We start from the raw sequence: 24,909 nt of genomic DNA, 5'->3' as shown, positions 1-24,909 counted from the left end.
AAATGTCTTTTTACATACTATTCCAATAATAAAATTAAGTGCTAAAATTATAAAATTACATATTTTCCCTTTTTTTTTTCTGGGCATTACACCCCAGACCTTGTGCATGGTAGGCAATTGCTGGACTACAGCCCTATCTCTTTTTTAAATTTTATTTTGAGATAGAGTCTTGTTCAGTTGCTCAGGCTGGCCGTGAACTTATGATCTTCCTGCCTCAGCTTCTAGGGAAGCTGAGATTATAGGAATGCAGCACTACTTTGCCAGGGTTAGCATTTTTTGTTTGTTTGTTTGTTTGTTTGTTTTGTTGTGCTGGAGATTGAACCCAGGGCCTTGTGCTTGACAGGAAAGCACTCTGCAAACTGAGCTTTATCCCCAGCCCCCAGGTTTAACATTTTTAAAGTCAGGTACATCTTGAAGTCCCAGCAGATTAGGATGCTGTAGCAAGGAGGATGGTGAGTTTGAGGCCACCCTGAGCAACATAGCACTCATCTCAAAGAAAAAAGAATATTCCTATTTTTCACTCCTCAGTAGATAGGTCAGCAACTTCCAGCAACATAAGGAGACATCAGGTATGTCATCCTATGGTCATATGAAAGGAATAGAAGTTGAGTTCATTTAATATTTGGATCCATCTGCCAGTTTTCAGGAAATAACAAAGGATAGGGGCCACTTGATATGTGTGCAATTAGCAAAATCCAGACTGAGAAACTCTATAGGTCACATAACTCAAGATCTTCTACAAAATGCCGTAAGAAAATAAAAGGACATAAGGTATGTGTGTAGATTAAAAAGTTTTTAATTTGGACACAGTGGCACACACCTGTAATCCCAGAAATTTGGGAGGCTAAGGCAGGAGGGTTGCAAGTTTGAGGCTACTCTGGGCAATTAAAGTGAGACCCTGTTTCAAAATTTTAAAAAGGGCTCGGCATATAGCTCAGTGGTACAGCACTTGTTTAGCATGCATGAGGCCCTGGGTTCTATCCCAAGTAACAAAAATCCAAGAAAGACAGACCAGCAAGTAAGTGATTAGTGTAAAAAAGAGGCAGTGGTTACTTATTAGGGGGACAATTGTGATTAGAATAAAACACATGGTAGGGCTGCTGTTATGGGTAGAAAGAACTACTTCTTGACCTGAGTAGTATTTACCTTTTTCAGTAAGCCATGCGTTTGTGCATTATTTTACAAGAAAATGTTTTAATTTTAAAAGATCAATTCTCATACAGGCCTTTATTGACAATCCTCCCTAAATTAATATCTCGTGGCCTAGTCACAATCACATTACCTGTTTGATTTTCTGTGTAATCCTTATCAACTAAAGTTTCCTTATGTGAGAAGCAACAGAACATGATTGTTAAGAGAACAATGTCTGGGTTCAAATCTTGTCATTTTCATACATAAGTGTGTGTGTGTGTTTTCTGTTGCTAGGAGCCCAAACCCAAGAACTTTGCATGCTAAGCAAGCACTGTACTGTTGGGCTCTCTCCCCAGCCCCTTTTTAAAATTTTTAATTTAAAACAGGGTCCAAATAAGTTTCCAGGCTGTCTGTCCTCGGTCTTGTACTCCTGCCTCAAGCTTCCCAAGTAGCTAGGATTCGAGGTGCAGGCCACCTTACCTGGCTGTGCTAATTTTTTTTTTTTCTTTTGAGACAGGGTCTTGCTATATTGCCCAGGATTATCTAGAACTCCTAGACTCATGGGCTCCTGTTTCAGCCTCCTGAATGCTGGGACTTGTGCTAATAGTTTTTGAGTATAGAGTCCTAGAAGTGCAGTTGCTAAAAAATATGGCATACAGTTCCTTCCACATTTAAAATGTTAATAATTCCAGTGGCTCAGGAGTCTGAGGCAGAAGGATCTCAAGTTCAAAGCTAGCCTCAGCAAAAGTGAGGCACTAAGCAATTGAGTGAGACCCTGTCTCTAAATAAAATACAAAGTAGGGCTGGGGATGTGGCTCAGTGTTCGAGTGCCCCTGAGTTCAATCTCCAGTATCAAAAAAATGTTAATAATTACTTCTTAGTTTCTTACCAGAAAAGCTATTCAATTTTCAGGGTTACCCAGTGGTGTGTGAGGTACCAGTTTCCTCAACACCTTCATCAATACTTGATGTTATTAATTAAAATTTATCAACCAGATGTGCAAATGACAACTCATTTATTTTGCATTTCCTCTGATTGCAGAAATGGTGGAATTTTTCCCAGGTGCTAGGGATTAAATCCAGGGCCTAGCTCATTCTGAGTATGTGCTCTGCCACTGGGACTACATCTCCAACCAGAATAGATATTACTAAATGAATTATTCATGTGCAAATTTTCAGTTAAATTTTGTTTTCAGCCCCAAATGTCATGCTATCCGCTGTAATACCTCATTGAATTCTGGAGTCTTGTCTTATTTTCACTGGTGAAATGGCCTGTCTCATCTGTATCCTTCTGTCTACTTGAGCAGACTTTGTTCCCAGTTACTAGTTCTGCTAAAAAAAAAAACCCGCCAACTTTTGTCCTTGGGTATTTGTGCATTTTTATATATTTTTTCAGTATAATTTTAGTTGTATCTCAGAGGGGATGTGAAATGTTCTTTGTCACATACTAAATTCCCACTTGAGTGTTTCACTACTCAGTTCTATTGGTCTGTTAATTAATTAATGTATGTTGATACCAGGAATTGAACCTGTAGGCACTAAACCACTGAGCTGTATCCCCAGTCCATTTCATTTTTTTTTTTAATTTTGAGATAGAATCTTGATAAGTTGCTGAGGGCCTTGCTAAGTTTTTGAGGCTGGACTCAAAATTGCAATCCTCCTGAGCCACAGTGATTACAGGTGTGCACCACCATATCCAGCTGTTTGTTTATTCTTGAAATATATCACAACTTTATATAATAATCTAATATCTAGTAAGGAAGTTTTCCCTCATTTTTCTCTTTTAAAAGTTCATTTTTATATATTATTCCAGAACTTCAGAACTGATTCATTTAATACTCCCAACCTACCACCCAAAATTCCAATGGGGTCGTTACTGAATTTATAGTTATTTGATAATTTTCAATTACGAAATTTCTCATTCAGTAATATCATTACTACTGTCCATTTATCAGATTTTCATACTTAACAATAAAAATTTCTAGTTTTCCTCATCAATATTTTATACATTTGTTATTATCTTTTCCTCATATTTTCCAATTGGATGTTCTTATCAATAAATGTATCAGTTGTTTTTGTAGGTCATATGTCTTTCCCCTTTGGTTTTTTGCCCTGTTATTTTTATTATGGAAAATTTTGAAAATAAAAGTCAAAATTAAGAGAATAGTATACTGAGTTTTCATGGACCTCTCACCCACCAGCCTCAGTGGTTTTTTTTTTTTTTTTTTTTTTTTTTTTTTTGCGGTGCTGGGGATTGAACCCAGGACCCTGTGCTTGCAAGGCAAGCACTTTACCAACTGAGCTATCTCCCCAGCCCCAGCTTCAGTGGTTCTTAACTCACAGCCATTCTTTCTTATTTTTCTTTTTCCATTTTGTACTTGGGATTAAACCCAGGAATGCTTTTACCACTGTGCTACATTCCCAGTCCTTTTTATTTTTTATTTTGAGACAGGGCCTTGATAAGTTATTGAGGCTGGCTGTGGCCTTATGGTCCTCCTCCCTCAGCCTCCCATGTCTTTGGTATTACAGACATATGCCACCACATCTGGCCTCATGGCCTTTCTTATTTCATCTATATTTTTCTAATCCCCATTCCCCCACCCATACACCAAAGTTCTTTTTAAACAAATATCAGATATCAACTCATTTAATTTTATTCATAAATATGTAGGTAATGAGATAGTTCTCTCTTTTTTTCAAATAGATAAGGCCTTGCTGTGTTGCTGTGCTGGCCCCAAACTCCTGAACTCAAGTGATCCTCTTGACACATTCTCTCAAGTAATTAGGACTATAGGTGTATACACCATACCCAAATATGAGATACTTCTCAAACATTACAGCAAATCCACCTAGCCTTCTAAAAAGTTGATTTTCTTTGCATGTATATGTGTGCGGTATTGGGGATTGAACCCAGGGGCACTCTATCACTGAGCCAAATTCCTAGCAACCTCTTCCCCCCTTTTTTTGAGACAGGGTCTCACTAACTTGACCAGACTGACCTCAAACTTGAGATCTTCCTGCCTCAAGCCTCCTGAGTACCTAGGATTGATTACAGGTGTGTGCCACCATGCCCAGCAAAAAATGAACAATATCAAAAGTATAATGATTGTTCAGGTTTTCCCTATTGTCTCATAAGTGTTTGTGTGTTTTTTAGATTGATTAAGGATCCACAGGAGACTGTATGCTACAATTAATTGATATGTTTCTTTAATCTCAATCTATAGGTACCCCTTTCTCTCTCACCCCACCTCCTTTTCTTTTAACTGTGGAATTTACTTGTTGAAGAAACTGAGTTATTTTATGAGAGAGCTTCCCATTGGATGGATTTTACTGGTTGCATGCCAGTGGAGTGTTCTTTTCCCCCCATATTTCTTGAATGTTGATAAGATATAGGAGCTAGATTAAATGTTGATTCAAGTTGCATTTTCTTCTCTTTATGCCAAGAATATTTCATATGTAATGTAGTATATTTCCATAAGTAAATACAAAATTTCACTCCTTTTAGGATCTTCTCTGACATTCTAAAGTTTCACTACAATGTTTGGGTTAGGATTTCTTTCTTTTCTTTACCCTTTCCTGTTTGGAATTCCTGAGCCTTGAATTGAAGGTTTGCACCTTTCTTTTTATTTTATTTTTTTAGTGCTGGGGATCGAATCCAGGGCCTTGTGCTTACAAGGCAAGCACTCTACCGACTGAGCTGTCTCCCCAGCCGTGAAGGTTTGCACCTTTCTCTCTACTATTTGCTCTTCAAATATACTGCTTCATTCTTTTCAGTGTTTGTGATCTGAACTCTAACTAGACATCACCTATGAGCATGGGGTTTTAAGACAGGCTGTAGGCCACCAGGAATCAGGTGACCTCAAAGCAAAGGTCTGCTACAGCATTTACTCCAGTGGAGTTTTGTGTTTTTTCTTATTTCCTCTTTCCTATACTATATTGACAGTGCACCATATAGGCATGTGTTTCTATGTCTGGAGATTACACACACATGCACTTAAGATATATCATGAGGGCTTGGGGCTGTAGCTCAGTGGCAGAGCATTTGCCTAGTATATGTGAGGCACTGGGTTCGATCCTAAGCACCACATAAAAATAAATAAAGGCATGCTGTTCATCTACAACTATGGAAATAAAAAATTTAAAAAATGTATTTTGAGCTGGCTGTGGTGGTTTTTGCTTGTAATCCCAGTGACTCAGGGGCTTAGGTAGGAGGACCCAAAATTGAAGGCCAGCCTCAGCAGTTTATCAAGACTCAGCAACAATAGCCAGATTGTGGAACCAACCTAGATGTCCTTCAATTGATGAATGGATAAAGAAACTGTGGTATATCTATACAATGGAATATTACTCAGCCATAAAGAATAATAAAATTATGGCATTTGCAGGCAAATGGATGAAATTGGAGAATATCATGCTAAGTGAGATAAGTCAATCTCCAAAAACCAAAGGACGAATGATCTCTGATAAGTGGATGATGACACATAATGAGGGGTGGGAGGGGTTAGTGTTAGGGTTAGGGAGGGGGCAAGAATAGAGGAAGAAAGGACTGTATAGAGGGAAAAGAGGGATGGGAACGGAAAAAACAATGAATCAAACAACATTACCCTATGTAAATTTATGATTACACAAATGGTATGCCTTTATGCCATGTACAAACAGAGAAACAACATGTATCCCATTTGTTTACAATTTAAAAAAATAAAATATATTAAAAAATAAAAGACTCAGCAATTTAGCAAGACCCTGTCACAAAATTTAAAAAAAAAAAAAACGGGCTGGGGTGGGCTGGTGTTCTTCTGTGAAGCACTGGGTTCAATTCTCAGTACCATGTATAAATAAATAAATAAAAGGCCCATCAATGACTAAAATCTTTTAAAAATGGGCTTGGGATATGCCTTAGTGGTTTAGTGCTCTGGGTTCAATCCCCAGTACCCCCAAATTTATATATTATGTAAACACACACATATAAAAGAAATTCATTCCATATCACAATATAGTCTGCCTCATTTTTTTTATACTAGGAATTGAACCCAGAGATGCTTTATTTTGAAACAGGGTCTCACTAAGTTTCTGAGGCTGGCCTTGAATTTATGATCCTCTTGCCTCAGCCTCCCAATTCATTGAGATTACAGGCGTGTTACCACACCAAATCCTTTTCTTTTTTCATTTATTGAGGTATAATGCAATATGGTAAAATACACAAGTCTTAGACATACACTTTTACACATGTATGCACCTATGTAATATCTCCCTGAAATCAAAATACAGAACATCTGTAGCACCACAGAAAGCTGGCTCAGGTATAATATGTTCCCCCAACTGCATTCTCATACCTTTATCAGGTCCTTGTTGCCTATATTTGAATTTTATATGAATTAATTTTTACATAGAACACATTCTTTTGCATTTGACTTCTTTCAGTATTTTGAGATTCATGCCATTGACTATGAATTCATGTCCTAGATGTGTAAGTGCTAGGGCAAAGGTTATTTGCAGGTATTTTTTTTTTCTGATCTTGGGGATTAAACCAGGGTCTCATGCTTACTAAGTAGGTACATGTTCAGTCACTGAGCTATATCCCCAGCACTTTCATTTTCAATGTTGTTTTCAGTGCTGGGGAAAATTTATTTATTTATTTTTATTTTTTGTAGTGCTGGGGACAGAACTCAGGGTCTCCATGCCAGGTAGATGCTCTACCACTGAACTTCATTGTCACACCTGTTATTATTTTTCTTTATTTTTTGGTACCAAGGAATTAACCTAGGGTCATTTTTCCAATGAGCCACATCCCCAACATTTTTATATATATATTTTTTTCAGTGCTGGGGATTTGAACCCAGGGCCTTGTGCTTAAGAGGCAAGCAACCTACCAACTGAGCTATATTCCCAGCCCCCCCCCCCCCAACATTTTTAATTTTTATTTTTTGAGAAAAGGTCTTGTCTTGCTAAATTGTTTAGGGCTTCACTAAGGTGCTAAGACCAGACTCAAACTTGTGACCCTCCTGCCTCAGCCTCCCAAGTTGCTGGAATTGCAGGTATGTGCAACCATGCCCGGCTAGTTTTTTTAAAATTTTTATTTTGAAATAATTACAGATTTACACAAAGTTGTACAAATAACATAGGAAAATCTCATGTATTGTTCATTCAACTTCCCCCAAGAGATACATCTTAGTAACTAGCTACTTAAAACCAGGAAATTTTTGAAAAATTTTTTCTACATGTATATAGAGCAATAATGTCTGTCTCATTCTACTGTCCTTCCCATTCCCACTGACCCACCCCTCCTCTCACTCCCCTCTGCATAATCCAAATTTCCTTCATTCTTCCCTACCCACCCACCCTTACTATGAATCCACATCCACTTATCAGAGAAAACATTCAGCCTTTAGTTTTCTGGGATTGGCTGATTTCACTCTAGCATGATATTCCCTAGTTCCATCCATTTACCTGCAAATGCCATAATTTTGTTCTTCTTTAAGGTCGAGTAATACTCCATTTTGTATATGTACCACATTTTCTTTATCCATTCATCTGTTGAAGGGCATCTAGGTTGGTTCCATAGTTTAGCTATTGTGAATTGAGCTACTGTAAATATTGATGTGCCTGCATCACTTTGTAGTATGCTGATTTTAAGTCCTTTTAGTATAAACCAAGGAGTGGGATAACTGGGTCAAATGGTGGTTCCATTCCAAGTTTTCTGAGGAATCTCCATACTTTTTTCCAAAGTGGTTGCACTAATGTGCAGTCCCACCAGCAATGTATGAGTATACCTTTTTCTCTACATCCTCACTAAAACTTATTATATTCTTTTTTTTTTTTTTTTTTTTTTTTTTGTGGTGCTGGGGATTGAACCCAGGGCCCTGTGCTTGCAAGGCAAGCACTCTACCAACTGAGCTATATCCCCAGCCCCTATATTCTTGATAATTGCCATTCTGACTGGAGTGAGATGCAATCTTAGTTTTGATTAGCATTTCTCTAATTGGAAGAGATGATGAACATTTTTTCATAGGTTTGTTGATTGTTTATATTCTGTGAAGTGTCTGTTCAGTTCCTTAGCCCATTTATTGATTGGTGTGTTTGTTTTTTTTAGTGTTAATTTTTTTAGTTCTTTATATATCCTAGGTAATAGTGCTCAACCTGAGGTGTGTGTGGTAAAGATTTTTTTCCCATTCTGTAGGCTCTCTCTGCACGTTATTGTTTCCTTTGCTGAGAAACTTTTTAGTTTGAATCCATCCCATTTATTGATTCTTAATTTACTTCTTGTGCTGTAGGAGTCTTTTTAAGGAAGTCAGGTCCCAAGCTGACATGATAAAGATTTGGGCCTACTTTTTTTCTGTTAGGTTCAAGGTCTCTGTTCTAATGCCTATGTCTTTGATCCACTTTGAGTTGATTTTTGTGCAGGGTGAGAGTCAGAGGTTTAATTTCATTTTGTTATATATAGATCTCCAGTTTTCCCAGCACCATTTGTTGAATAGGCTATATTTTCTCCAATGTGTACTTTTGGCACCTTTGTCTAGTATGAGATAACCAGTTTTATGTGTGTTTGTCTCTGTATCTTCTATTTTGTGCCATTGGTCTACATGTCTATTTTGGTGCCAATACTGTGCTGTTTTATTACTACTGCTCTGTAGTATAGTTTAAGGTCTGGTATTGTGATGCCTCCCGCTTCACTCTTCTTACCAAGGATTGCCTTGGCTATTATGAAATGAATTTCATGACTGCTTTTTCTATTTCTATGAAAAATATCATTGTGATTTTAATGGGAATTGAATTGAATCTATAACAGTTTTGATAGTATGCCCATTTTGGCGATATTAATTCTGCCTATCCAAGAACGTGAGAGAGCTTTCCATCTTCTAAGGTCTTCAAATTCTTTCTTTAGTGTTCTGTAGTTTTCATTGCAGAGGTCTTTGAAACTCTTTTGTTCAATTGGTTCCCAAGTATTTTATTTTTGTTGAGACTATTATGAATTGGGTAGTTTTCCTAATTTTTTTTTTGTAGTGGATTTGTTGCTTTTATATAGAAATGCATTTGATTTATGGGTACTTATTTTATATCCTGCTACTTTGCTGAATTCATTTATGAGTTCTAGACCTTTTCTGGTGGAACTTTTTAGATCTTCTAAATATACAACTATGTCATCTGATAGTTTTGAGTTCTTTTTGTATTCGTATCCCTTAAATTTCTTTTGTCTGCTCTGGCTAGAGTTTTAAGGGTGATGCTGAATAGAAGTGGTTAAAGAGGGTATTCGTTTATTGTTCCAGTTTTTAGAAAGAATGCTTTCAATTTTTCTCCATTTATGATGATGTTGGCGATGGGCTTAGCATAAATAGCTTTTACAGTGTTGAGGTATGTTCCTATTGTCCCTACTGTTTTGAACATGAAGAGGTACTGTATTTTGTTAAAGGCTTTTTCTGTGTCTCTTGAGATAATCATAAGATTATTGTCTTTAAGTCTGTTGATGTGATGTATTACATTTATTGATTTTTGTATGTTGAACTAACCTTGATCAAGTGGGATGAACCCCACTTGATCGTGGTGCACTATCTTTTTAATATGTTTTTGTATGTGATTTGCTGGAATTTTATTGAGAATTTTTGCATCTATTTTCATCAGGGATTTTGGTCTAAAGTTTTCTTTCTTTGATATGTCTTTGCCTGGTTTGGTCAGGGTGATACCTCATAGAATGAGTTTGGAAGGGTTCCCTCCTTTTCCATTTGATGGAATAATTTGAGGAGTATTTGTGTTAATTCTTCTTTGAAAGTCTTTTTTTTTCTCTATATTTATATTTTTTTTATTGTAAACAAATGGGATACATGTTGTTTCTCTGTTTGTACATGGCGTAAAGGCATACCATTTGTGTAATCATAAATTTACATAGAGTAATGTTGTTTGATTCATTCTGTTATTTTTTCCCTTCCCCCCACCCCTCCCACCCCTCTTTACCCTCTATACAGTACTTCCTTCCTCCATACTTGCCCCCCTACCTAACCCTAACTCTAACCCTAACACTAACCCTTCCCTCCCCCCCATTATGTGTCATCCTCCACTTATTAGTGATATCATTCGTCCTTTCGCTTTTTGAGATTGGCTTATCTCACTTAGCATGATATTCTCCAATTTCATCCATTTGCCTGCAAATGCCATAATTTTATCATTCTTTATGGCTGAGTAATATTCCATTGTATATATATACCACAGTTTCTTTATCCACTCATCAATTGAAGGGCATCTAGGTTGGTTCCACAGTCTGGCTATTGTGAATTGAGCAGCTGTGAACATTGATGTGGCTGTATCTCTGTAGTATGCTGATTTGAAGTCCTTTGGGTATAGGCCAAGGAGTGGGATAGCTGGGTCAAATGGAGGGTCCATTCCAAGTTTTCTAAGGAATCTCCACACTGCTTTCCAGAGTGGCTGCACTAATTTGCAGCCCCACCAGCAATGTATGAGTGTACCTTTCTCCCCACATCCTCGCCCAACACCTGTTGTTGCTCGTATTCTTGATAATCGCCATTCTAATTGGGGTGAGATGGAATCTTAGGGTGGTTTTGATTTGCATTTCTCTTATTACTAGAGATGTTGAACATTTTTCCATATGTTTGTTGATTGCTTGTAGATCTTCTTCTGTGAAGTGTCTATTCATTTCCTTAGCCCATTTGTCGACTGGATTATTTGAATTCTTGGAGTAGAGTTTTTTGAGTTCTTTATAGATTCTGGAGATTAGTGCTCTATCTGAAGTATGATTGGCAAAGATATTCTCCCACTCTGTAGGCTCTTTCTTCGCATTGCTGATAGTTTCCTTTGCTGAGAGAAAGCTTTTGAGTTTGAATCTATCCCAGTGGTTGATTCTAGCTTTTATTTCTTGTGCTATGGGAGTCCTGTTAAGGAAGTCTGATCCTAGACAACAAGGTGAAGATTTGGACCTACTTTTTCTTCTATAAGCTGCAGGGTCTCTGGTCTGATTCCGAGGTCCTTAATCCATTTTGAGTTTAGTTTCATGCATGGTGAGAGATATGGGTTTAGTTTCATTCTGTTGCATATGGATTTCCAATTCTCCCAGCACCATTTGTTGAAGAGGCTATCTTTTCTCCATTGCATATTTTTGGCCCCTTTGTCTAGTATGAGAAAATTGTATTTATTTGGGTTTGTGTCCGTGTCCTCTATTCTGTACCATTGATCTACCTTTCTATCTTGGTACCAATACCATGCCGTTTTTGTTACTACTGCTTTGTAGTATAGTTGAAGATCTGGTATTGCAATACCCCCTGTTTCACTCTTCCTGCTAAGGATTGCTTTAGCTATTCTGGGTTTCTTATTCTTCCAGATGAATTTCATAATTGCTTGCTCTATTTCTGTAAGGTACGTCATTGGGATTTTAATTGGAATTGCATTGAATTTGTATAGCACTTTAGGTAGTATGGCCATTTTGACAATATTAATTCTTCCTATCCAAGAATATGGAAGATCTTTCCATCTTCTAAGGTGTTCTTTAATTTTTTTCTTTAGTGTTGTATAGTTCTCATTGTAGAGGTCTTTCACCTCTTTTGTGAGATTGATTTTATTTTTTTCGAGGCTATTGTGAATGGGGTAGTTTTCCTAATTTCTCTTTCTGAAGATTCATCTCTTATGTATAAAAATGTGTTGGATTTATGGGCATTGATCTTGTAACCTACTACTTTACTGAATTCACTTATGAGTTCTAAGAGTTTTCTGGTGGAATTTCCAGGTTTCTCTAAATATATAATCATGTCATCAGCGAACAGGGATAGTTTGAGTTCTTCTTTTCCAATTCGTATCCCTTTAATTTCTTTGGTTTGTCTAATTGCTCTGGCCAGAGTCTCAAGAACGATGTTGAATAGAAGTGGTGAAAGAGGGCATCCCTGCCTTGTTCCAGTTTTTAGGGGGAATGCTTTCAGTTTTTCACCATTTAGAATGATATTAGCCATGGGCTTAGCATAAATGGCCTTTACAATGTTAAGGAATGTTCCCACTATCCCTATTTTTTCTAGTGTTTTGAGCATGAAGGGGTGCTGTATTTTATCAAATGCTTTTTCTGCATCTATTGAAATAATCATGTGATTCTTGACTTTAAGTCTATTAATATGGTGAATTACGTTTATTGATTTCCTGATGTTGAACCAACCTTGCATCCCTGGGATGAAACCCACTTGATCATGTTGCACTATCATTTTAATATGTTTTTGTATGCGATTTGCTAAAATTTTGTTGAGAATTTTTGCGTCGATGTTCATTAAGGATATTGGTCTGAAATTTCTTTCCTTGATGAGTCTCTGTCTGGTTTAGGTATCAGTGTGATATTGGCTTCATAGAATGAGTTTGGGAAGGTTCCCTCCTCTTCTATTTTATGGAATACTTTGAGAAGTATTGGAATGAGCTCTTCTTTAAAGGTTTTGTAGAACTCGGCTGAGAACCCATCTGGTCCCGAACTTTTCTTTGTTGGTAGGCTTTTGATGACTTCTTCTATTTCAGTACTTGAAATTGGTCTATTTAAATTGCTTATGTCCTCCTCGTTCAGTTTAGGCAATTCATATGTCTCTAGAAACCTGTTGATGTCTTCGAAATTTTCTATTTTGTTGGAGTATAGATTTTCAAAATAGCTTCTAATTATGTTTTGTATTTCAATCCTGTCTGTTGTGATATTTCCTTGTTCATTCCGAATTTTAGTGATTTGGGTTTTCTCTCGTCTTCTCTCTGTTAGTGTGGCTAAAGGTTTATCAATTTTGTTTATTTTTTCGAAGAACCAACTATTTATTTTGTCAATTTTTTGTATTGTTTCTTTTGTTTCAATTTCATTGATTTCAGCTCTGAGTTTAACTATTTCCTGTCTTCTACTACTTTTGGTGCTGTTCTGTTCTTCTTTTTCTAGGGCTTTGAGCTGTAGTGTTAGGTCGTTTATTTGTTGAGTTTTACTTCTTTTATTAAATGCACTCCATGAAATAAATTTCCCTCTAAGTACTGCTTTCATAGTGTCCCAGAGATTTTGATATGTTTCTTTGTTCTCATTTACCTCTAAGAATTTTTTAATTTCCTTCCTAATAGCTTCTGTTATCCATTCATCATATAATAGCATATTGTTTAATCTCCAGATGTTGGAATAGTTTCTGTGTTTTACTCTTTCATTTATTTCTAACTTCAATCCATTATGATCTGATAGAATACATGCTAGTGTCTCTATCTTCTTGTATTTGCTAACATTAGCTTTGTGGCATAATATATGGTCTATTTTAGAGAAGGATCCATGTGCTGCTGAGAAGAAAGTGTATTTGCTCTTGGTTGGATGGTATATTCTATAAATGTCCGTTAAGTCTAAATTATTGATTGTGTTATTGAGATCTATGGTTTCTTTGTTCAATTTTTGTCTGGAAGATCTGTCCAGTGGTGAGAGAGGCGTGTTAAAATCACCTAGTATTATTGTGTTATGGTCTATTTGGTTTCTGAAATTGAGAAGGATTTGTTTGACATACATGGATGAGCCACTGTTTGGGGCATAGATGTTTATGATTGTTATATCTTGCTGATTTATGCTTCCCTTAAGCAGTATGAAATGACCTTCTTTATCCCTTCTGACTAACTTTGGCTTGAAGTCCACATTATCGGAAATGAGGATGGATACTCCAGCTTTTTTGCTGAGTCCATGTGCATGGTATGTTTTTCCCCATCCTTTCACCTTTAGTCTATGGGTATCTTTTTCTATGAGGTGAGTCTCTTGCAGGCAACATATTGTTGGATCTTTCTTTTTAATCCAATCTGCCAGTCTATGTCTTTTGATTGATGAATTCAGGCCATTAACATTCAGGGTTATTATAGAGATATGATTTGGTTTCCCAGTCATTTGGTTCATTTTTAAAATTTTATTTATTTATTTGTTTGACACAACTTGTTTCCTCCTTTATTTGACAATTTCTTTAGAATAATTCCTCCCTTTGCTGATTTGCTTCTTTGTTTTTCATCTCTTCCTCATGGAATATTTTGCTGAGAATGTTCTGTAATGCTGGCTTTCTTTTTGTAAATTCTTTTAGCTTTTGTTTATCATGGAAGGATTTTATTTCATCGTCAAATTTGAAGGTAAGTTTTGCTGGGTATAAGATTCTTGGTTGGCATCCATTTTCTTTCAGGGCTTGAAAAATGTTGTTCCAGGCCCTTCTACCTTTTAGGGTCTGGATTGAAAAATCTGCTGATATCCGTATTGGTTTCCCCCTGAATGTAATTTGGTTCTTTTCTCTCACAGCCTTTAAAATTCTGTCTTTATTTTGTATGTTAGGTATTTTCATTATAATGTGCCTTGGTGTGGGTCTGTTGTAATTTTGTGTATTTGGAGTCCTATAAGCCTCTTGAACTTGATTTTCCATTTCATTCTTCAGATTTGGGAAATTTTCTGATATTATTTCATTGAATAAATTGTTCATTCCTTTGGCTTGTTTCTCTAGGCCTTCCTCAATCCCAATAATTCTTAAATTTGGCCTTTTCATGATATCCCATAGTTCTTGTAGATTCTGTTCATGATTTCTTACCATCTTCTCTGTTTGTTCAACTTTGTTTTCAAGGTTAAATATTTTGTCTTCAATGTCTGAGGTTCTGTCTTCCAGGTATTCTATCCTATTGGATATGCTTTCTATGGAGTTCTTAATTTGGTTTATTGTTTCCTTCATGTCAAGGATTTCTGTTTGGTTTTTTTTTCAATATCTCTAACTCTTTATTGAAATGATCTTTTGCTTCCTGTATTTGCTCTTTTAATTGTCGATTGGTGCAATCATTCAATGCTTGCATTTACTCTTTCATCTCATCATTCAGTGCGTGCATTTGCTCTTTCATCTCATCGTTTGCTTCTCTGATCATTTTAATTATGTACATTCTGAACTCCTTTTCTGTCATTTCTTCTGCCATGCTGTCATTGCGTTTTATTGATGTAACATCTAGATTTGTTTGCAGCATTTTCTTTCCTTGTTTTCTCATATTGTTCAGGTATCAGTGGACCGCTGAGATATTGCAGATTTCCTCTATTGACTTACAATGTCCCTGAAGATTTCTATGTATATCCCCCCTTAGCCTTCAGTAGGCTGAAGTCCTGGAGGAAGTTGACAATGCGGTGCTCTACAAGGAAGCTGCCTCTCTAGGAGTGCTGGCCTTCAGGTGGGGTATAATCCCTGCTAGTGGGCAGAGGTGCCTCCACTTGTTGACCAATGGTCATCCAAAGGGGACCTAGGCTGCGGGCTGAGGCAAGGCCTGTTTGGGTCTGAGTCTCTGGTTTTACCGTCCTTGTGGGGAAACCTCACCCGGCAGGGAAGACTCACCCGGTGGGGAGGTCTCGCTGGTCAGTTCCCTCCTAGAGGTTCCCCTCAATTTACTGCTACCGCCTGGGCTGGGCTGCCTTCCTCTGCAATGTTCCCAGGGGCCCGGCCCTACCTCCTGGGCCTGGGAGCCTCACCCTTCGCAGATGAATCTCCTTAGGCTGCCCCTCCTCAGAGAATCTGCCCGCAGGCCTGGAACCTTCGCTCTGCCCTAAGCCAGTCTCTGTGCGGCTCTTCCACCAAGAAGCCTCCTAGATCCTGGGACCCTGCTCTGCACCTAATCGCCTGGCTATGCGGCCCCTCCTCTGAGCAGCCACCTGGGGCCCCGTACAATCGCTCTGAGTCCCAGAGACCCGCCACATGCCTCTTCCTCCAGACAGCCACCCAGTATTCCGGTGCGGTCACTAGGAGTCCAAGAAACTCACTGCGTGCCTCCACCTCCCACCAACCACCCGTAGCCCTGGGCAGTCAATCACTCCGAGTCGAAGTGACCCTCCCCGTTCCTCCTCCTCCTCCAGATAACCCCCCGGGTGTTCAGGAGCGGTCGCTCTGAGTGGCTCTGAATCCACGTGACCCGCTGCACGGGTCCTCTGGGCAACCGCCCGGAGCTCCCGTGCGGCCACTCAAGACCAAGCGACCCACCACGCTTCTCCTCCAGGCAGCCCCCCTGTGTTCAGGAGCGGTCGCTTTAAGTCCAAACAACTCACCACTCGCCTTCTCCTCTGAGCAGCTGCCTGGAGCGCTAATGCAGTCACTGCGAGTCCAAACGACCTGCCGCGCTCCTCCTCCTCCTCCTCCTCCTCCTCCTCCTCCTCCTCCTCCTCCTCCGGGCAGGCCCCGGGGTTCAGAAGTGGTCTGAGTCCAAACAGCTCGCCACGCAGCCCCTCCTCTGGCAACCGCCTGTAGCTCTGGTGTAGTCACTCCGAATCCAAGTGGCCGCGCTCCTCTTCCTCCTCCTTGTCCTCAGGGCAGGCCCTGGTGTTCACAAGCAGTTGTTCTGGGTCCAAACAGCTCGCCGCGGAGCTTCTCCTCTGGCAACCGCCTGTAGCTCTGGTGCAGTCACTCCGAATCCAAGTGGCCACGTTCCTCCTCCTCCTCCTCAGGGCAGGCCCCGGTGTCCTGAGTCCACAGAGCTCTCCTCGCCACTCCTCCCCTGGGCAGCCGCCGGAACCCCAGTGGTTGCTCCGAGTCCCAGCGCTGTGCTGAGCGGCCTCCTTTACGGCGCTCCCAGCTGTCCGAGTTCACTGCTCCAGCAGGGGGAGGGGTGTCTCGCTGGCAGCTCTACTTCACAAAGTTCCCTGCGTTCCGGGACCACCGTCCCATGTGGGACGCCTTCCCAACAGGTGAGCGTCACCCGGCTGCTTTGAGTTGGTCCCACGTGTCTCAATATCTCCTCTTTTGAATCCTGAGTCCTGGAGCAACATGAAATGCAGCCACCCTCTAGGCCGCCATCTTGAAACCTCCTTCTTTGAAGGTGTTTTAGAACTCGGCTTAGAATCCATCTGGTCCTAGGTTGGTAGGTTTTTGATTGTGTCTTCTATTTCATTGCTTGAAATTGATCTGTTTAAATTGTGTGTCTTCCTGAGTCAGTTGTGGTAGGTCATGTCTCTAGAAATTTCTTCATGTATTGGAGTTTTCCTATTTTGAGTGTAAATTTTCAAAATAGTTTCTAATTATCTTCTATATTTCATCAGTATTCGTTGTGATATTCCCTTTTTCATCATGAATTTTAGTAATTTGAGTTTTCTCTGTTAATGTGCTTAAGGGTTTATCAATTTTATTTATTTTTTTCAAAGAACCAATTTTTTGTTTTGTCAAGTTTTTGAATTCTTTGTTTTGTTTCAATTTTATTGATTTCAACTCTGATTTTAATTATTTCCTGTCTTCTGCTGCTTTTGGTGTTGATTTGTTCCTCTTTTTCTGGGGCTTTGAGATGTAATGTTTGGTCATTTATTTGTTGACTTTTTATTCCTTTAATGTATGCACTCAATTCAATGAACTTTTCTCTTAGCACTGCCTTCATAGTGTCCCAGAGATTTTGCTATGTTGTATTTTTTATTTCTTCCTTGATTTCTTCTTTTATCTCTTCATCATTCAATAGCCTGCTATTTAGTCTCCAGGTGTTGGAGTAGCTTCTATTTTTAATTTTATCATTGATTTCTAGTTTTATTCTGTTATGATCTGATAGATTCTGCAGTATAGTATTTCTTTTTTTTTTTGTATTTGCTAAGAGTTGCTTTGTGGTATAAAATATAGTCTGTTTTAGAGAAGGATCCATGTACTGTTGAAAAGAAAGTGTATTCACTCAATGATGGGTGAAATACTCTATATATGCCCATTAAGTCTAAATCATTGATTGTATTATTTAATTCTGTAGTTTCTTTGTTTAGTTTTTGTTTGGAAGATCTATTCAGTGATGAGAGAGGTGTGTTAATGTCACCCAGTATTATTGTGTTGTGGTCTATTTGATTCTTGAAATTGAGAAGGGTTTATTTGATGTACATAGATGCTCCATTGTTTAGGGCATATGTATTTATCATTGTTATGTCTTTTTGGTGTATGATTCCTTTAAGCACTATGAAATGTCCTTTATCCCTTCTAACTTTGGTTGAAATCCACTTTGTCTGATATGAGGATGGAAACCCTTGCTTGTTTATGCAATCCATGTGAGTGGTATATGTTTTTTCCCAATCTTTCACCTTCAGTCTGTGGATGTCTTTTTCCTAGTAGGTAAGTCTCTTGAAGACAGCATATTTTGGGGTCTTTTCTTTTTAATCTAATCTGCCAGTCTGTGTCTTTTGATTGATGAGTTTAGGCCATTAACATTCCAGGGTTATTATGGAGATATGATTTGTTTTCCCAGTGATTTTGGTTTATTTTTTTAAAATTTTTTTATTTTTTATTTTTATTTTATTTTTGTTTTTTAACTTGACTTAATTTCTCCTTTGATTGACATTTCCCTTAGTGTAGTTCCTCCCTTTGCTGGCTTTTATTGTTTTTTTTTTTTTTTTTTTTTAATTTCTTCCTCATGGAATATTTTGCTGAGAATGTTCTGTTGTGCAGGCTTTCTAGTTGTGAATTTTTTTTTTCTTTTTCTTTTTTGCGATGCTGGGGATTGAACCCAGGGCCTTGTGCTTGTGAGGCAGGCAGTCTACCAACTGAGCTATATCCCTAGCCTGAATTCTTTTAACTTTTGTTTGTCATGGAAGGTTTTTATTTCATCTTCAAATCTGAAGCTTAATTTTGCTGGGTAGTATATTCTCAGTTGGCATCCATTTTCTTTCAGAGCTTGATATATTCTAGGACCTCCTGGTTGGGGGTCTGGGTTGAGAAATCAGCTGAGTTCTGAATTGGTTTCCCCCTATGTAATTTGATTTCTTTTTCTTGCAGTCTTTAAAATTCTGTCTTTATTCTGTGTGTTAGTCATTCTCATTATAATGTACCTTGGTGTGGGTCTGCTATAATTTTGTGCATTTGGGGTCCTATAAGCCTCTTTTTTTTTTTTTTTTTTTTTTTTCGGTGCTGGGGATTGAACCCAAGGCCTCGTGCTTATGAGACAAGCACTCTACCAACTGAGCTATATCCCCAGCCCCCTATAAGCCTCTTGTAGTTGATTTTCCATTTCATTCTTTAGATTTGGGAAGTTTTCTGATATGTCATTGAAAAGATTGTGCATTCCTTTGTTTTGTTTCTCCATGCCTTCATCTATTCTGATGAATCTTAAATTTGGTCTTTTCATGTTAACCCATATTTCTTGTAAGTTCTGTTCATAGTTTCTTACCATCTTCTTTGTGCAGTTGACTATTTTCAAGAGTGTATATTTTGTTTTCATTGACTGAGGTTGTGTCTTCCAAATGGTCTATTGGTGATACTCTCCATTGAATTTTTAATTTGGTTTATTTACTTCATTTTAAGGATTTCCACTTGATTCCTTTTTATAATCTCTGCTGCTTTATTAAAGTGATCTTGTACTTCCTGTATTTTCTCTCCAATATGAACCTTTATTTCAAAGATCAATCTAACTGTTTTTCTAAACTCCTTCTCTAACATTTCTTCTACTGTGTTGTCTATGGATTCTATTGTTGGAACATATTGGATTTTTTTGAGGCCCTTTGTTTCTTTGTTGTTTTCATGTTTTTTGTGTGTCTTCTCATCTAGCTGTATGGAGCTGGGGCAGTATAGATTTTACCCTGTAGTCTTTTTTTTTTTTTTTTTTTTTTGCGGTACTGGGGATCGAACTCAGGGCCTTGTGCTTGTGAGTCAAGCACTCTACCAGCTGAGCTATCTCCCCAGCCCACCCTTTAGTCTTATAGTGTCCCTGAAGACTTCCAATATTTCACCTTTAAGAGGGAAACAATACAAATGATATACCACCTTAAACCAAATGGCTCCTATTAAGGCATTTACAGTTTTTGTCACAGTAGATAGAAATGAAGTGTTCAGTTATCGTCTACAATATCAACAGTAAGTTTGCTAAAAGGGTTTACCATTTCAAATGATGGACAGTGAGGGAACAGAAATAGTGTAAGATGTGATGTTTATGAGGGAGAGAAGATAGAGGTGAACATTTATAGTAGGAGTGAGGGAGGAATTAATAAAGCTTGGCTGTTAGTATGAGAGAAGTGTGAAAGAGAATCCAGGGAGACAGGTAGGTGAGAGAAAAAATATGTACAATTTTTTTAAAAAGTAAAAATAGATGATTACACAACAGAACTGTCATATACTATTCAGACATCCCATTCCTCAATAAATTGATGCATGAAAAACATTTGGATTCAAAGATGGTAGAGATATGAGAGAGAAGGCTTAAAAGAGGAGAAAAAGGAAGGTCTCAATAGAAAATTGAATGATTCCTTCCGCTGGCTTTCAAAAATATTCTCAGCTTCCCTTCTCCACCGTATGTGGGGTTTTCTGAAGCTTGATGTTAGCTCCAATCCAGCCTAGCTGGACCCATTGAGTGGGTGAGCCAATAGCAGGATGCCCTCTTACAGTCTTCCCAGCCATTGTATCTGTTCTCTTCTGTCTCTTCACACTTCAGGACTCACTGAACTGGAGAGAGCCCAGTTTTCTCCAGTTTCTTCAACCTGTGCCCCCCCGCCCCAGGGAACTGCCCCTTGTCTCCAACTTTCCACAGGCTTGCCAGATCCAGACTGGCCCATGTAAACCCAGCTGCAATCTGATGGACCTTGTCTTCAGCTTCCCCAGGCCCTGTCTTGCTGCAGTCCCAAGATCTCAATGCCCTTTCAACTTGCAGAGAGAATACCTGGGATGCACTCACACATAGGAGTGACCCTGCAAAGAGGCAGCCAGATGGCAGCCACTACTGCACTGAGCAGAAAGACTTCAGGTGCAATGAGACCTGCAGGCACCTCAGTATATTTCCAGGCCCTGGCCTGAGTCCCCAGACCTAGGTGGCTATGTGTCGAGATGGCGGTGGCCATGGTGGCAAACGTGTAGACCCTGGATGTTGTCCCAAAATGGCAGCAGCTGTGTGTAACCAAACCTGTGGGTACCATGACAGCGGACTTCCAGGCTACAGTGTGCAGCAGGCAATCCACTGGCAGTCTGTGGGCCATCTGCAGGCTAACGGCGGACAGTCGGCGGGTGGATGTTGGGCGGTGGGTGATGGGCAGGCAAGAGGTGGTTAAATGGGCAAATGGCAGATGATTGGCAGTGGTCAGTGAGTGATCTGCACGCAAAAGGCAGGTGATACACTAGCAGAGGGTGGGAGAATGTGGCAGCGAATGGGGTAAACAGCAGGTGATCTGCCTGCCTCTATTCCACCATCTTGGATCTCTCCAGCTAGTTTTAACAGTACCAAATTACCCGCTAAAGAAGAGTTTATTAAGGGGCTGGAGTTGTGCCTTAGTGTTAGAGTGCTTGGCTAGCATGTGTGAGGCACTGGGTTCGATTCTCAGCACCACATATAAATAAATGAATAAAATGAAGGTCTAGCAACATCTAAAAAATATTTTTTAAAATGGTGTATTAAGCCAGGTACGGTGGTGCACACCTATAATCCCGGTTGCTTGGGAAGCTGAAGCAGGAGGAACATGAGTTCAAAGTTAGCTTCAGCAACTTACTGAGGCCCTGTCTCTAAATATTTTTTAAAAAGGGCTGGGTTTGTTGCTTAGTGGTTATACTCCCCTGGGTTTAATCCCTGGTACCAAAAAAAGAAGGTGTATTAATTTACACATCTACTAACAACACATGTGAGGGTCTGTTTCTCAATGTCCTTGACAACTTTTTTTTGTTGTTGTTAAAAGAGATTACCCAGGGGGCACTTAACCACTGAGCCACATCCCCAGTGGTTTGTTTTTTTTTTTTTTTTTTTTTTGGCAGTGCTGGGGATTGAACCCAGGGCCTTCTGCTTGCAAGGCAAGCACTCTACCTACTGAGCTATATCCCCAGCCCCCCAGTTTTTTTAAGACAGGGTCTCCCCGTGTTGCTGAGGGCCTTGGTAAATTGCTGAGACTAGCTTTGAACTTGCAATCCTCTTGCCTCAGCCTCCCAAGCTGCTGGGATAACAGTCATGCACTATCATGCACAGCTTTGCCAATTATTAATGTGTTTTTGTCTTTGATAATGTGACAGATGAAAATTAGAAACCTATAATTTAAAAAATTTTTAACTACAAGTACATGCACATGGTTAGACAATTCAAGTAATACCAAAGTATATGCAATGGAAGTTTTATACTCCCTAGTTCCCCGTGTTCCCTTTCCAGTGATAACTGCTATTGCCACTTTTTTATATTTCAGATATATTCTACACAAATCATGCATATGGAAATGTGAATCGGTGTGATTGGGATATTTGTGCTTGTGTTCATATACCTGTGTCTTATCTGGTTTGGTTTATTGATGAAAACAGAAGTTTCTTGTTTTACTTAAAAATATATATCCAGCTGGGGTTGTAGCTTGGTGGACAAGCACTTGCCTAGCACGTGTGAGACACTAGGTTCGATCCTCAGCACCACATTAAAAAAAAAATCAAATGAATAAAATAAAGGTATTGTGTCCATCTACTGAAAAAATTAAAATATGTGTATATTTATATATAGATAAATATCAATTGCTTCCCACCTTTTTTTCACAAATGGTAACAATATTCACTCTGCTTCTTCTTTGTAATATAGCTTTGAGATTGTAAGTAAGCCATAGGGCTTGGGGATATAGTCCAGATGGTAGAGTGCTTGCTTTGTATACACAAGGCCCTGGGTTCAATCCCTAGCATCACACATACACACACAAATAATGTAAGCTATCAATACACCCACAGGAAAAATATACATACAGCTACCTTGTTCTTTTATGGAGATGTCATAATTTATTTAACCAATCCTAAGCATTTCAGTTGTTCCAATTTTCTATTATATACACTTCAGACTTTTCTTGAACATACTTATTTGTATACACCTACCAGAAGAGCTGTAAGGTGAATTCCCAGAAGTATGTTGGCTTGACCAACATATATTGTAACTGATGTGATTCCCTTCCCAGTGTCCATTCTTTATTTCCCCCTTTGTTCAGCAGTCATAATATTGGGGGTGAGGATAAAGTATCGATCTTACCTCCAGTTTCTAGAAGGGAGTATCTTGGGTGTAACCCAATCAAGGTAAGTCTATTCCCCTGCTGCAGTTATTGGGTCAGCAACCTAGGCTTAGACAATCAATGCATACCACTGTTTGGTCAAGGAGATTATTTAAGAATGAACCAGTGACCTAATAGAAATCAGTGAAGTGTTTGAGGATGTTTGCTGAAGGATTTGGGAAAGAAAGTTTTTTGTTTTTTTTATTCTGGGAAACATACTGGAAGCCACCTTTCTCTCTTCTTTCAAACAGTGTGGTGTGACTAATATGAAGCCTCCAAATGCTGCAGCCCTTTCACTGTCAAGAAGGGAGTCAAATTTAGGATTGAAGCTCATACTTTGGAAGGCTAAATTGACAGGAAATTAGGTCCTTGATGATATTGTTATCTATGGAACCAAACCAATCACAAAGACTACTCATCAGGAATTTGTAATTGTGAGCCAATAAATTCTGTTTATTGTTTAAGCCTATTAGAGTTGGGTTTTTTCTTTCTAAAAAAAACCAGGGGGTATGAACCAGGTACTATGGTGTATGTCTGTAATCCCAATGAACCAGGTACTTTGGTGTATGTCTATAATCCCAGATACTCAAGAGGCTGAGGCAGCAGGATCACAAATTTAAAGCTTGCCTCAGCGACTTAGTTAGGTCCTGTCTCAAAATAAAATATGACTGAGGATGTGACTCATTAGTAGAACTCTTGCCTAGCATACATGGGGCCCTGTGTTCACTTCCCAGTACAGTAAGTAAATGAGTGAGCTGCACATGGTGGAGCACACATCTGTAATCCCAGGTATGTTGAGACAGGAGGAGCACAGGTTCAATGCCAGCCTTGGTAAGTTAGTAACACCCTGTCTCAAAAAATAAAAAGGGCTGGAGATGTAGCTCAGTGCAGGGTGTTCCTGGGTTCAACCCTAAGTACCAAAAACAAAAAAATGAATAAACTAATTTATTCAAAGGTCTGGGCTATAGCTCAGAGTTAGAATGCTATTAGAGTCCACCCCCAGTACTGCAAAAATTAGTGATATGTGCTTCTAAAGTTTTGTATAGCCTTCCAAATATACATACTAATGAGTTCAACAACAAAATAGGAGTGTGTATTTCTCCACATCTTGCCAAGATATCATATGCTTTTTTTGGTACAAAGGTTTGAACCCAGGGGTGCTTCACCACTTAGCTACATCCCCATTTTGAGACAGGGTCTTGCTAAGTTGCTTTGGGCCTTGCTCAGTTGCTGAGGCTAGCTTTTAACTTGCAATCCTCCTGCTGGGATTAAAGGCGTATTGTGCTTTTTTTTTTTTTTTTTTTTTTTTTGGGGCAGTACTGGGTATTGAACCCAGGGCCTTGTGTTTGCGAGGCAAACCGCTCTACCAACTGAGCTATATCTCCAGCCCAGCCCTTTTTATTTTTTTAACCATGAGTTTCTTGCTGAGGCTGGCCTGAAACTTGCCGTCCTTCTGCCTTAGCCCCTGAGTTGCTGGGATTGCAAATGGGTGCCACTGTGCCTGGTTTTAGTTTTTTTTATTTTTTAAACAGGGTCTTGCTAAATTGCTTAGGACCTCACTAAATTGTTGAGGCTGCCTTTGTACTGCAGTCCTCCTGCCTCAGCCTCTGGAGGTTGCTGGGATTACAGGTATGCCTGGCCTTAATTAATTGATTTTTAAGAGAAAAAAAAGTAATTATGCAATAAAAGGAAATTAAATATTGATACATAATACAACATGGATAAACTTAAAAATATAATAAATGAATTTATGATCCCATTTAAGTGAAATATTTAGAAAATACATTTATTGAAACCATGTTAGTTGTCCCAGGCTAGGTTGGGAACAGGGAGTGACTAAATGTGCTTGAGGAGTTTGGGGTGCGTGTGAAATGCTTC

General features: G+C 38.9%; 1 protein-coding gene across 3 annotated transcripts in view; it reads left to right on the top strand.

Annotated features, from left to right (window-relative positions):
* The window catches only part of ITGB1BP2 (integrin subunit beta 1 binding protein 2), a 38,652-nt gene extending 15,147 nt beyond the window's left edge, over positions 1-23,505 (top strand). For 2 of the 3 annotated variants that reach the window (XM_079124923.1, XM_079124922.1), the window contains one exon: positions 23,283-23,505. In XM_079124923.1, coding sequence (XP_078981049.1) covers positions 23,283-23,396 — 114 coding nt within the window. In that variant the 3' untranslated portion in view covers positions 23,397-23,505. Of the gene's footprint in view, positions 1-3,834; positions 3,927-23,282 lie in introns of all 3 variants that reach the window. The other variant, XR_013761243.1, reaches the window with a different exon arrangement.
* Positions 23,506-24,909: the final 1,404 nt, after the last annotated feature.

Source organism: Sciurus vulgaris (assembly GCF_902686455.1).
Source record: "Sciurus vulgaris genome assembly, chromosome: X".
In the NCBI taxonomy this organism is placed as follows: domain Eukaryota; kingdom Metazoa; phylum Chordata; class Mammalia; order Rodentia; family Sciuridae; genus Sciurus; species Sciurus vulgaris.
The sequence above is the reverse complement of the archived record's forward strand: the minus strand, read 5'-3'. Positions and strand labels throughout refer to the sequence as shown.